We start from the raw sequence: 13,255 nt of genomic DNA, 5'->3' as shown, positions 1-13,255 counted from the left end.
ATCTTCTTTCAAAAATATATGTGCCAAAGTTATTATATAATATATATATATATATATATATATATATATATATATATATATATATATATATATATATATATATATATATATATATATATATATATATATATATATATATAATATATTAAAATAAATGTAAATTTTTCATGCTCAGTCCCTACAAACTCTGCTGTTCCCTTTAACCATGTAATGTTTCTCTGAAGTACAGGTGCATCTAAAAAATTATAATATTGTTGGAAAAGTTCTCTTTTTTTTTGGATCTTTGATCTTCAGCAAAATGAATGAATCTTTTTTCAAGTCATTTTGTTCATTTCAACAGAATGGGAAAACTAATTTTGCTGCTGGAAGTGGTATTAGTGAGGCCAGCAGGGGGTGCTCACCCTGTGGTCTGTGTGGGGCCTAATGCCCCAGTATAGTGACGGGGACACTGTACTGTAAGAACAGCACCGTCTTTCGGATGAGATATTAAACCGAGGTCCTGACTCTCTATGGTCTATAAAAATCCCAGGACATTTACCGTAAAAGAGTAGGGGTATAACCCCGGTGTCCTGGCGAAGGTCCCCCTTTGGCCGTTCTCTATCATGGTCCCCTAATAATCCCCATCTCTGAAATGGCTACATCACTCTCTCCTCTCCACTAATAGCTGGTGTGTGGTGGGTGTTCTGGCGCACTATGGCTGCTCTCGCATCATCCAGGTGGATGCTACACAGTGGTGGTGGTTGAGGAGATTCCCCCATACTATGTGAAGCGCTTTGAGTGTCTAGACAAGTGCTATATAAATCTAACTGTAATAATAATAATAATAATAATAATGCCACAGCTGGACAGCAAAATGACTTGGTTGAAATTCTAATCAGATAGCAGAACCTGGCTTTACTCCCAAGCAGGGAGATTCCAGTTTTTAATGGTGATACTATTAATTGTATATCCTTTATGAGAACATTTGGGCATTCAATTGAAAGTAAAACTTTCAGGTAATAAAGGTAATAAAGACCAACTCTATTATCCTGAACAGTATACATCTAGGCAACCCAGAGATTTAGTTCGTAGTTGCCTTCACATTGATCCAACAAGAGGTTACTCAATGGTAAAGCAATTGCTCAAAGAGAACTTTGGTGATGAAATAAGACTATCTACCGCCTATATTGAGAGGGGAATGAACTGGCCAAATATCAGAACAGAGGATAACAGGGCATTGCAAAAGTATGTTCTTTACCTAAGAGGATGAAAAGGCTGAAAAAGTATGAAGCCTACCATAGAGAATTCAGTGGTTTCATGAAGGACATGTTGCAAAAAGGACATGCAGAAACAATCCCCCAGTAACAGCTTGACAAGTCAGATGGAAAAGTCTGGTACATACCATATCGTGGGGTGTACCACAAACGTAAGAAAACTATACATGTAGTGTTTGATTGCATTTCATCATTCAGAGACATATCTCTTACCGAAGTGCTTCTCCAGGGACCAGATTTGGCAAATAACCTTATAGGGGTCCTCTTAAGATTCCGTCTGGAACCAACTGCGCTCATGGCAGACATTCAAAATATGTTCCATCGTCAGAGTCCTTCCAGAACATGCCAGCTTTTTAAGGTTCTTGTGGTGGCCAGACGGTAACCTTTAAGCAAGTCTGGAAGAATACAGCATGAAAGTCCTCCCCTTTGGCGCCATATCTTCACCAAGCTGTGCCAAATTTGCTCTAAAGCGAACAGCAAATGACAATGAAGAGGCCTATGGCAAAGAAGTTATTAATACCATCCAACATAACTTCTATGTGAACGACTGTCTGAAATCCGTAGCAACAGAAAAACAAGCATGTGAACTGGCCAAAGATGTAAAAGAAGTGTGTACTAAAGGTGGACTCATGGTGACCAAATGGGTCAGTAAAAGCAAAACAGTCTTGTCTTCACTATCTGAAGCTGAGAAAGGAAATCCGGTTCCCGAGCTGGATTTAGACAGTAAAAGGCTGTCTGCTGAACGTGCCTTAGGTGTAGAGTGGGATATTGAAGAAGATAGGTTCACATTCAACCTCAATGTTAAACAGAAGACTCCCACCAGAAAAGATATTCTTTCTGTTGTAAACTCACTGTATCACCCCCTTGGGTTTTTAACCTCATTCACATTAAAAGCAAAACAGATTCTACAGGAGCTCTGCAAGTCAGGTTGTAGTTGGGATGAGACAATACCGGAAACCCAGCTTTGTCTCTGGGAAAAATGGCTCGTGGGCTGGAAACAACTGTCCAACTTCCTAATCCCAAGATGTATGAAATCAACAATTTTTGGAGAAGTCAACTTCATTTCTTTGACACAAGTGAGTATGGCTATGGAACTGTGAGCTACCTCAGATAAAGCAATAGCAAAGACCAAATAGAAACATCCTTTGTTTTTGCCAAAGCAAGAGTAGCTCCTCTTTTTTTTTTTCCAGTTTCATTTTTATTGAACATTTCTGCTGAACATTTCTGCTGAACTAAACATTTCTACTGAACATTTCTGCTGGACATTTCTTTTGGACATTTCTGCTGAACTAAACATTTCTACTGAACATTTCTGCTGGACATTTCTGCTGAACTAAACATTTCTGCTGAACATTTCTGCTGGACATTTCTGCTGAACTAAACATTTCTGCTGAACACGTCTACCAAACATGTCTGCTGAACATCACCTTTTTTCTTCTCTCCTCTTAAACAAATTACCATCCATATTATTACTCACTGCAGCTACACTGGCATTGTGTATTGATCGAATGCTGAAGAAAGAACTTCACCTGCCTTTGAATGAATCAATGTTCTGGATTGACAGCTAGTCAATAGTACATAAACAACGAAAAGTCTCGATTTCACACTTTTGTGGCAAATAGACTGTCCATTATTCGAGACCTTTCAATCCCAAGCCAATGGAGGTATGCAAGTTCAAAATATAATCCAACAGACTGCATCAGGAGAACTGGATACAAAGGCTCTAGTAGCAATGAAACATTGGCTACATGGACCAGATTTCCTAAAATTAGAGGAAAACCACTGCTGTAATTCACATGCAAACTATACTATTGACTTGAATGACCCAGAGGCCAAAAGGCCTACACTTATCAATGTACTTGCTTTAAAGGAAGAGCCAAAAAGTGCTACAACCGAGTTGATTGAACACTACTGTCAATGGAACAAGCTCGAGGACTGTAGCATGGATTCTAAAATTCAAGAATTTCCTCCAATCAAGTCTGAAAGTCAAAATATGTAGCTAATGAAATGGTTCCCGACCAAAAATTTTTGATCTTGCACATAAAAGACCCAAATCATATCTGTCAGTACAAGATCTAAAAGTTGCAGAGGAGTCAGTAATTAAATATGTTTAAAGGCAATACTTCAAAGAGGAAGTCAAAGACATTGAACAGGAAAATCAAGTTCAAAACAGACGTGCTATTGCCAATCTAAATCCATTCATTGAAAATGGTCTACTCAAGGTAGGAGGAAGGCTTAACAAAATAGCAATGCCAATGGAACTAAAAAAACAAACCATTCTGCCTAAACATTCCCATATTTCCAGACTCATTTTATAACATATTCATGGTCACTTAGGAAGAAATTACATGCTGTCCAAACACTATTGTTTACCCAGGGCAAACAATCTGGCAAGAAGTATAATTCACCACTGCACCTTCTGTAGACGTGTTCAAGGGAAAGCAGATGAACAAAAGATGACAGATTTACCTTTAAGATCGTATAACTCCTAATATGCCACCCTTTACGAACCCAGGATTTGATTACTTTGGCCCTATTGAAGTCAAAAGTGGTAGTCATGAAATTAGTTTTTGTATTATAAAATCTTTATTCTAATATTTTGAGATACTGGATTTTTTTTTATTTCCATTATCCGTAAGCCGTAATCATCAAGATTAAAACAAACAAAAAAAAAGGCTTGAAATATTTCACTTTATGTGTAACGAATCTAGAATATATGAAAGTTCCACTTTTTGAATTAAATTACGGAAAAAAATTAAGGTTTCCCAAATATTCACAATTTTTGTGAATACCCAGGGTAACTTCTAAGCAACTAAAGCCCCCTCTCACATTGGCTGATGTTAATGTTCATGAATCTACCATCAGGAGAACAGTGAACAATAGTGTGCATGGCAGGGTTGCAAGGAGAAAGTCACTGCTCTCAAAAAAGAACATTGCTGCCTTTTTGCAGTTCAAAGATCACGTTTACAAGCCGGAAGGCTATTGGAAAAATGTAGAGAATTACTTCTTGTCAAAAGCAAAGGAAAGAAAAACAAGACCAAACCAAGCCCAAGTACAAATGGAAGTAAATAAGAGGTCATCCAAGTCAATACGTCTCCAGGAAATGTCTCAAGAAGGAACTTAAGTCCTATAGCTACTTGAGTCCTTTAATGTTATATGGTTTTCTATTAACAAGAACATTTATATGAACATTTTAATAAGAAAATGTGTGTAAATGCAAAATAAAGCTAAGAAAACTGGCACAATTGAATATTTCCATATTTCAATAAGATAGCATGTCATTCAATAAGACAATGTTTGTGCCTTGACATTTGTTGTGGGCAGTATTATAGGAGTACTTGATATCTGGGTCACTACTTTATGCAATCCGGTCTCTGTAGGATTGCAGTCTGCATCAGGGGTGTATCTTGTCTTCAAGGTTGGAAAGTTGTCCAGAATGCATCCCTATAATTTGCAGATGATTTTCTCTTGGCACTTTTTGAAGCGGACTTCCAACACATACTCAAACATTTTACTGTTGAGTGTGAAGCGGCTGGGATGTAAATCAGCACATTTATGTCTGAGGCCATGATTCTCTCTTGCCTGTGGTGGAGGAGTGTATATATCTTGGTATCTTATTCATGAGATGATGGGAAAAGAGACGAAGATTAAGAATGACAAACGGATCAGATCAGCAGCAGCAGTGTTAAAGTTGCTGTACCAGTTTGTGGTGGTGAAAAGCAGGAGCTTTGTATTTTTAAGCAGACAAAGCTATCTATTTATGTACCTATCACCAGCTATAGTCATGAGTTGATGGTAGTTACTGACAGAATAAGGTCCTCCATAGGGTTTCTGAGCTTACTCTCCATTATAGGGTGACAAGCTTGGCAATCTAGGAAGTGCTGTTCCTCCAAATTGAACCAGTTGAGGTGATTTTCATAATCTTCAGCTACAGCTAAATCAGGCATGACCCACTAGGTGGAGACCCCTGGTCAGACCAAGTACAGCTGGTTTGAGAATGTGTGAGGATCACAAAAAGGAGCTGGAATCTGAGGCTAGCAATAGAGAAGTCTGGGCTCACATTCTCAACCTGTTCCCATTGCGACCCCCAAAAGGAAACGCAGAAGGAAAATTAATGAATTAATGAATCATTGATCTCTATAGATATTAAGACAAATGAGACAAATACACTGTTTTTTTTTTTTTTCAAATATAGGTTATAGTAGAAATTATGTTTAGCTCTGTTTGAAACTGAAGTGCTAATGTGTCATTCCACTGCCATGCGTGCTACAGCTGTGAGGTGACATCCATATGCAGAAGCTACCACAGCTCTACCGAAATATCAGATTGCAGTCACAGTAAATGTCTTTAGGTGCCTCACCAAAAAAAAAAAAAAAAAAAGCCTTTGTTGGAAAAAGCAGTTTGTAATGTGAGAGCCATCCAATGTGGTTGTGAAGTTCCTGTTGCAGTTCCCAACCACTTCCCTATGCATTTATTTTCAATCCCACTACACTAAAGTGGTGCATTCAGATTTTTTTTGTGCCAGGAACTGCCATGAATTTCAGCAAACCTGAAAATCATTATTTTTGTTTTTTGTATCAAGTCTATACTGTACATTAGTTTCTAAATTATAAGTATTCTTGTGTAAAGTGTTCTGTGCACGTTTATTCCCAAACTCTGTACTAATGTCATATGCAGTTGATGATGATACAAATACATGTCAGAAACGCATGTTGGGTTTTATCTTGAAAAAAAAAAGTGATTTTAATAAAGATTACATTAGAGATTAGTAGCTACTGATTTTAGAGACATCCACAGCCACGACACTGAACTTGACGGTGGTAAAGTTTGTTTTATATTGAACATTCATTGCACATACAAGCTTTTCTCTTCTATTTCTCAAGAAATAAACACACAAAAAGGAAAAAGTATGTATTTGCTTACTTTGGGCAGAGAACTAAGTAGAACTGAACAAATTTTTTATGTATTTTAATGTATATCATTAATAATCATTAATAAAATATATGCTATGCATTTGGTTTTACATGTGTAACTCCTATAAGCAATAAGTTATTGAATTTTAATTATTTTTCTTATTTAAACAAAAAAAAAACAACCCTTGATTATTTGCAAGTTCTTTGATAAGACGAATGGAGCATAATATAGTGTGGATTTTTTTTTTACATTTTTTTTAGCAATTGTCGTAGAAATTAGACAACACTTGCAGACTCGCCCTCTGAAGGTAAAAAAATGTTTATTACAGAAAGATGGTTAATACAGGATAGAATTAAGCAGTATAAAATAATGAAAGTGCTCTGAAGCGCTTGTGCTGAACCACTACTATATATATGAAATGCAGAGCATGACACACTTCTGTGTACTGATAAGAAGCAGTTTGAGGCAGTTCAAACAGGCTTTGTTTTAGGGGTCTTAGAAGATGTGCAGATGAACCTTGAACAGAAGAACATGTTTGTGTCTCTGTAAGGAGATAAACATTCTGTACTGATCTCAGTGACATGACATGGCCTTCTTAGGCGTTATCCTCAGATGAATTTGAACAGAAACAAAATTATTACAAAGTAAAAATGAATAATTTCCCTCACACAATAAAAAACAGCCTTTTGCTGTAGTTTCTAAGACTAACCCTGGGTTTAATGTTACAATAAGTTTCTATGTGCTGCGGTACTTCCTTTTACACTGAACCGCCTTCCTTTTACACTGACCCGACTTCCTTTTACACTGAACCGCCTTCCTTTTACACTTGCCCGACTTCCTTTTACACTGACCCGACTTCTGTTTACACTGACCCGCCTTCCTTTTACACTGAACCGCCTTCCTTTTACACTTACCCGACTTCCTTTTACACTGAACCGCCTTCCTTTTACACTGAACCGTACAAATGGTGAGGGGCTTCATCTGTTTGCATCGGAGTCAACAAAGAAACAAAGAGAAAAAGGTACCAACACATGAACCAGGAAACAGAGAGCAGGGGTGCTCACAGGGAGGGAAGAGTGTTCACAGTAAACTTATAAGGGACTGTATAAGAAATATTACAGTAGCAGTTTGTAATACCGACTGTCTAAGCATGGCACAAGAGAACACTGCTCTGCCTGATTATTTACACTATATGACCAAAAGTATGTGGACACCTGGCCATTGAACATCCCATCCCAAAGCCATGGGCATTAATATGCAGTATATTTACCCAATCAAGATTAAAAACTTAAATCCAGTGTGTAAAAGAGCAGAAGCTGAATAAATACTGAGTAAATGTTTCAGGTCTCACAAGGGTCACAGTGAGATTATTTGTATTTTCCCTCGCCATACTTTCGGGTTCGCCTGCATTACTTGCTTTAGTCTCTCCATTGTCAGGGTACCCAACAGTGTCCTATACCACTTACTGGACTTTATGCTGAAGCTAAAATAAAACATGGAGATGAAAATACGAAACGTAGTGAACTTGGTAAACGAAATAACTTTTCTAATCTTGAGAGATGTAAGATAAGTGATAAGAATGTGGTCTAGGTTTGCGACAGAATGTAGGAATTTTACAGAGGAAACGAAGACATCAAAATTACAAAGAAAAAAAACAACATGTGATGGAAACCAAAACTAAGACGTGGGAGAATGAAAATATTTTTGAAATGTGCTGTGCTCGACGTTTAAGAGAAAAATGTGTCATGCGCGTATTAATGACGTCACGCCCCTCCTCCTGGCTGTGGTTCTGGACTTCTTGCAGTAGAAGGGTCGAGCAGGTCAGCTGTCTGTCAACAGAAAAGCTGTCGGTATATAACAGTATCTGAACAGTACCATCAGATACATAAGGGTCAGATTTACCTGATTTATCAACATAAGGTGAGTAATGTTATAAACCGATCCCGGGGTTTTCCTGTTTGTACTGTCGCTAGCATAAACCGTTATTCAGGGTATGTAGAAGTGAGTGGGCAATTTGTCTTTATATGTTTGTGTATTGTTTTATAAAAATGTTTGTGTGTGGGAAGGTGAACAGTATTGAAATACTTTGTCACAATTGGACCAAACATTTTTGTACTTTTGGTTGAATTGTTAAGCAGGAAGCCGTCGCTGACAACAAGGCAATCAATTTGACCCAAGTTAAAGTGTTTGCTGGACCTTATCTAGTCTTTGTTTTAAACTAATACCAGCAATGATCAAAGAGCCCTTTTGCAGAGGAATAACGGAAATGCTACTATAAACTGTCATAGTGTCATAGACATGTCAGTTGAGTGAAGGTGTAAAAATATTTGCAGCAGTAAAAAAAATTTTTTGCAGCGGACAAAAATGCGCAAAAAAAATTATACACGAATAATTCCATCAGGGAAGCTTCACAAGAAGTCTTATCTTATGTGCAATTCCGAAATAAAAATAAATAAATAAAACAAGCACTAAAATCGTGTAATTCTTAGATACAGTGCATTACATTCTGAACAGTATTTTACAGTCAGATTTTTTTTTTGTTTGTTTTTAAAGAAAATGAATTGTCATTTAAAGCTTCGCGACAAGCTCGACGGTTAAATAAATATATAAATACACTGATTCATATCACCTCTTCTGCCAACTTCACTAGCATACAAAAACACACCTGTAGACAGTTTGGTTTGTTTTATTCATTTGGCTTCACCAGTGCTTCTCCACTACGTGGTCCATAAAATAGTTTATAACAAGATAGTCTGTCAGTGGATTGAAAACAGTAATGACTCTCCAACCTACGGGCATAAAGTTGGTATGACGTTGGACGTTCGATATTCGTTATTCGCAGATAAGCGGAAATTAAGGGACCGTCTCTAAAGTTACATACGACATTGGTATACACGTTTCTAACTTCAATAGCATTAGAAGGGGATGACTTACAGGCACACAACCAACTGTAAAATGTTCATCTAGGTTTCAGGTATGAAGTACACCTTTTAGATTTTTGATATTTAATAAAATATTTTTTCCAAGTTATTTGAATTATGTTTAACCTTCGGACAACTGGTAATGTTCTTTATTCACTTGGTACTTAAGGATCTTGTGTATTTGTGTTTCAGCTGACATTCTCATTGCGACGATGGCTGACTCTAATAGTTTTGAACAGATTGAAACTGATGACGGACTGCCAGACTGGTCTGCGATGAGCACACGATTGAACTCGTTCCGGGCTTTTCCCCATCATGAGCAAGTTCCTGCAGAGAGGTTGGCACGAGCGGGCTTCTACTTCACAGGTGAATCTGATCGAGTGTGCTGCTTCAGCTGCCTGCACACCATTGAGGACTGGCACCAAGGAGACAACCCAGTAGAAAGACACCATGACGTCTCACCTGCCTGCATGTTCCTCAGGTGCGTTCATCACAGGAGCCTTGCTAGTGGAACTTCCCCTCAGTCTCCTGGCCCCATCTATGACGAGGAGGCAGAAGCCATGGAGTTTAGATTAAGAACACGTGAAGTAGTGGATGAGTCGGTGTATCCCAGTATTCTGCATATGAAGAGTGAAGATGCACGGCTGAGGACGTTCAGCAACTGGCCCTCTTGGTCTCCAGTACAGCCTCATGACCTAGTGCAAGCTGGGATGTTTTACGTGTCAGAGAGTAACAGGCAAGAAGACAGGGTGCAGTGTTTCTGCTGCGCAGGCATGCTGGTCAACTGGGAGGAAGGTGATGATCCCTGGCAGGAACATGCCAGAGTTTATCCAGACTGCCCTTTCATTTTGGGTCATGATGTGGGGAACATCCCCTCTACGCAACCAAGACAGAGAAGCAGTGCTCATAACAGTTCAATGGAGTCCTTTGAGGAGCGCCTTGAAAGCTTCAGGGACAGAGTGCATCCCATCAACCCTGAAAGCCTGGCTAGAGCTGGGTTTTCTAGCGTAGGTAAGGCGTATTTCGAGCATTCTACTGTTTGTTTGTTTTTTCTTGTCTTGTGCAGATTGTAACAGGACATATTTACAATCACATCATTGTGATGTATTTTCATGCCACTGTTATGCATGTTGTTTATGCAGGTGACCGAGACTGTGTGGTTTGCTTCAAATGTGGAGGACGTCTGAAGAACTGGCAGCCAGATGAGGACCCGTGGGAGGAGCATGCCAAGCACTATCCAGGGTAATTAGCTACTTTCGATTGGTAGATGGGTAGAAAGTGACTTAATTGAATTTTACATAATTAAAATAATGTGTTTAGTAATTTGTTTGATACACAGGCACAATATGTTTTTGCAGTTGTTGACAATTCGTATTATCTTCTTTTGTGGTCCAGGAAGCTTTTGATTTATTTAAAGTTAATCTTCTGTGCTAAGTAAGGAGTAAAACGTTTTGGGACAAAATTTTATAGGAATATAATCAACAATGGGGTGATGTGATGAGGCTCAATATGAAGTAGAGTTACTGTTACCACACCAAAGCTGATTATTTTCCTATGACAGTGTGCCCTTAAGCGTTTTATTCCTCTTATACCACAGCAGTTTTCCATAGATTATTTTTTTATTATTAAAAAATAAGGTGTACTTTTTTTTCCATTTGTAGTTATTTAATGTTCTGAAACACGCTAGTTCCTGTTATCACGTACTGTATATTATAGCAGTTATAAAGTCATCCCCTCGGAAGCCTCTGTTTTTCTTTCTCTTTAACTTATTCAGACAATAAATCACAGCTTGTCAAGGTACAGGAAAAACCAGAAAGCACCTAAAATGTTCTGTCCTGAATACTCTCCCATATCAGAAAGCTTACTGACTGTTACAAAGCACCGACACTAGATACTCTTTCCATAAATGTTAACCACATCCTTACAGAAAACATCACCATATCAACGACTATAACGTTTTCTTTACAGCATGTTTATTATTAGTAATGTGGAGCATATGATGATAGCGTATGAGAGACCGCATTAACACAAACCTCTGATTTGTCTTACAATCGGTACTGCTGTCATAGAAATGTCAACACCTTGTGACCAATTAGCTATGAGATGTTGTACATGTACAGTACTGCACTTGACCTGTGAATCCACTTTTGAAATGACCAACAGATGCAGTTTCCTGCTTGCAGAAAAAGGGCAAGAGTTTATCAACAGCGTTCAGCTAAGAACTCCAGGACGCAGCTCTTCAGTGAGTGAAACTAATAAAATCTGTTAATCTCATGTTTAATGTGGATAAGTGCTTTAAAAAAAAAAAAACATTTACAACATCGAGCAGGCATTGAATTCTAATTTTGATTATTCATATGTTTATCTCTTTAGAATGGATTTTTCAGTCGTGAGAGAGGTATGTACATCTGATTTTGATTTATTGTATTTGTTGACATGTATTGTCAGTCTTGTCCACAAAATTTGCCATCTGAAATGCATTTGATGGGCTTTTTCTGGCACGCATCTTACTTCTGCTTTTTCTTTAGCAGCATCAAATGTACTGCAGTCAGAGAGCCGTGAGGACTATTCAACTATGGAAGATGTCGTTGTAGACATAACCAGTGGTGTGTTTGATAGCGATTCTGATATGTGTCAGGATACTGCGTAAGTACATTTCGTTGCAATCTTCTGTTCTCTCTGAAGTAAGATATCCATGCAGCAAATTGGGGTGTAACATTTTCTAATGGTTTTTAGACGAAGACCCCTTGAAGAAGCTGGAGACGCTGCAGCGTGAAAAGCTCTGCAAAGTGTGCATGGACAGTGACATTGCGATCGTCTTCATCCCCTGCAGACACTTGGTGACTTGTAAGAAGTGCTCCGAGCCTCTTCGCAAGTGTGCGATCTGTTGTGCAGACATCACACAGAAAATCAAGACGTTCAGCTCGTAACCTCCAGCGCACTCACGCTCAGACAGAACTGCTGTGTTCCCACTCATTTAATTATGAGCAATCCTTAAAAAGATACATGTATATGGATCCTTAAACATACACACACAATACATGGATGCGTTAGACAAAAAGAATTTTATTGTTTTATACTATAGGGTATATAATGAGAAATATTTGTATATTTGGATTATGTTAGAGCAAATATGTAGTACATATGAAAAACATTTTTTGGAAGGACCAGGTAATGCTGAGGCTGCTGTCTGGGTACAGATCAAATGTAATCTTAGGATAAATATATTGTAAGCAGATAATATTATATATGTATATATATATATATATATATATATATATATATATATATATATATATATATATATATACTTTGTTGGGGCAATTTTATTTTGCCTAGAGGTCTATGTGCATAATTTAGAAGCACATTAATCGTGCTATTCTGAAGAAAGAAACTACATTACAATATGACACACTGTACTGACATGGACAAGCTATGTGCCATTGCTGAGAATCAAACCAAACACTCTGCCTGCATGGACATGTACATGACTGTTTTATGGTGAAAGCTCAGTCAAGTACATTTTTAGATCACAGTTTAATCTGCACCCAGACAACCAATACTCATGCTTCATTAACAGTGCCTTTCTTTAATTAACACACACACACACACACACACACATATATATATATATATATATATATATATATATATATATATATATATATATATATATATATATATATAATTATTATTATTATTATTTGTATTTTTTTTATTGAATTCAAATAAATTGTTTACAGTAGAGTTTATGTCCTGATTCTTTCTGACTAGGAAATAATGCACATTTCTTGATTTGGCTTTTGATAACTTTATAGTTTTATTAACTTGATTAAAGTTATAGTAATTGGTGAGAGTAAGTTTGATCTTGATTATAGTAAGTTTTATGATCATGGTATTAGAAGATGCAATGATATCAACTGTATTTCAGATTCCCCCAAAAAGAGATTCTTACTTGCAATATAATCCCATTTATATGCTTGCCTTACGGACTTTAGCTAATGCTCTGTAATGAGTACCCCTTCCTACTTTATCAGGCGCAGGCCGGGAACTCTGGGCTCGGAACCTTCTGTCTAGTGGAGCGGGAAGAAAATAATAAAAGAAAGAAAGAAAAAATCGCCTATGACTCAATCAGGAGTCGTTACTAGTTATTTGAAGTGTATTCGA

General features: G+C 37.5%; 1 protein-coding gene across 2 annotated transcripts; it reads left to right on the top strand.

Moving 5' to 3' along the window:
• Nucleotides 1-7,927: 7,927 nt before the first annotated feature.
• LOC108269206 (E3 ubiquitin-protein ligase XIAP) lies at nt 7,928-12,722 on the top strand. 2 transcript variants are annotated; one of them, XM_017474895.3, is made up of 7 exons: nt 7,928-8,087; nt 9,281-10,099; nt 10,231-10,330; nt 11,252-11,330; nt 11,462-11,486; nt 11,620-11,734; nt 11,825-12,722. In XM_017474895.3, exons 2-7 carry the CDS (start codon nt 9,301-9,303, stop codon nt 11,862-11,864), a joined length of 1,158 nt encoding a protein of 385 aa, XP_017330384.2. In that variant the 5' UTR covers nt 7,928-8,087; nt 9,281-9,300; the 3' UTR covers nt 11,865-12,722. The 2 variants fall into 2 exon arrangements, with proteins under 2 accessions (XP_017330384.2, XP_017330383.2); XM_017474894.3 differs by having other exon boundaries at nt 11,617-11,734.
• Nucleotides 12,723-13,255: the final 533 nt, after the last annotated feature.

Source organism: Ictalurus punctatus, chromosome 8 (genome assembly GCF_001660625.3).
Source record: "Ictalurus punctatus breed USDA103 chromosome 8, Coco_2.0, whole genome shotgun sequence".
Classification (NCBI taxonomy): domain Eukaryota; kingdom Metazoa; phylum Chordata; class Actinopteri; order Siluriformes; family Ictaluridae; genus Ictalurus; species Ictalurus punctatus.
Note: the sequence above shows the minus strand (reverse complement) of the source record. Positions and strands in the feature narration are given on the sequence as shown.

Coding starts and splice junctions, on each gene's coding strand:
- LOC108269206 (XM_017474894.3), top strand. CDS start 9,301: ATGGCTGACTCTAATAGTTTTGAACAGATTGAAACTGATGACGGACTG. Junction 10,100..10,230: donor AGCTGGGTTTTCTAGCGTAG/GTAAGGCGTATT, acceptor TTGTTTATGCAG/GTGACCGAGACTGTGTGGTT. Junction 10,331..11,251: donor CATGCCAAGCACTATCCAGG/GTAATTAGCTAC, acceptor AATGACCAACAG/ATGCAGTTTCCTGCTTGCAG.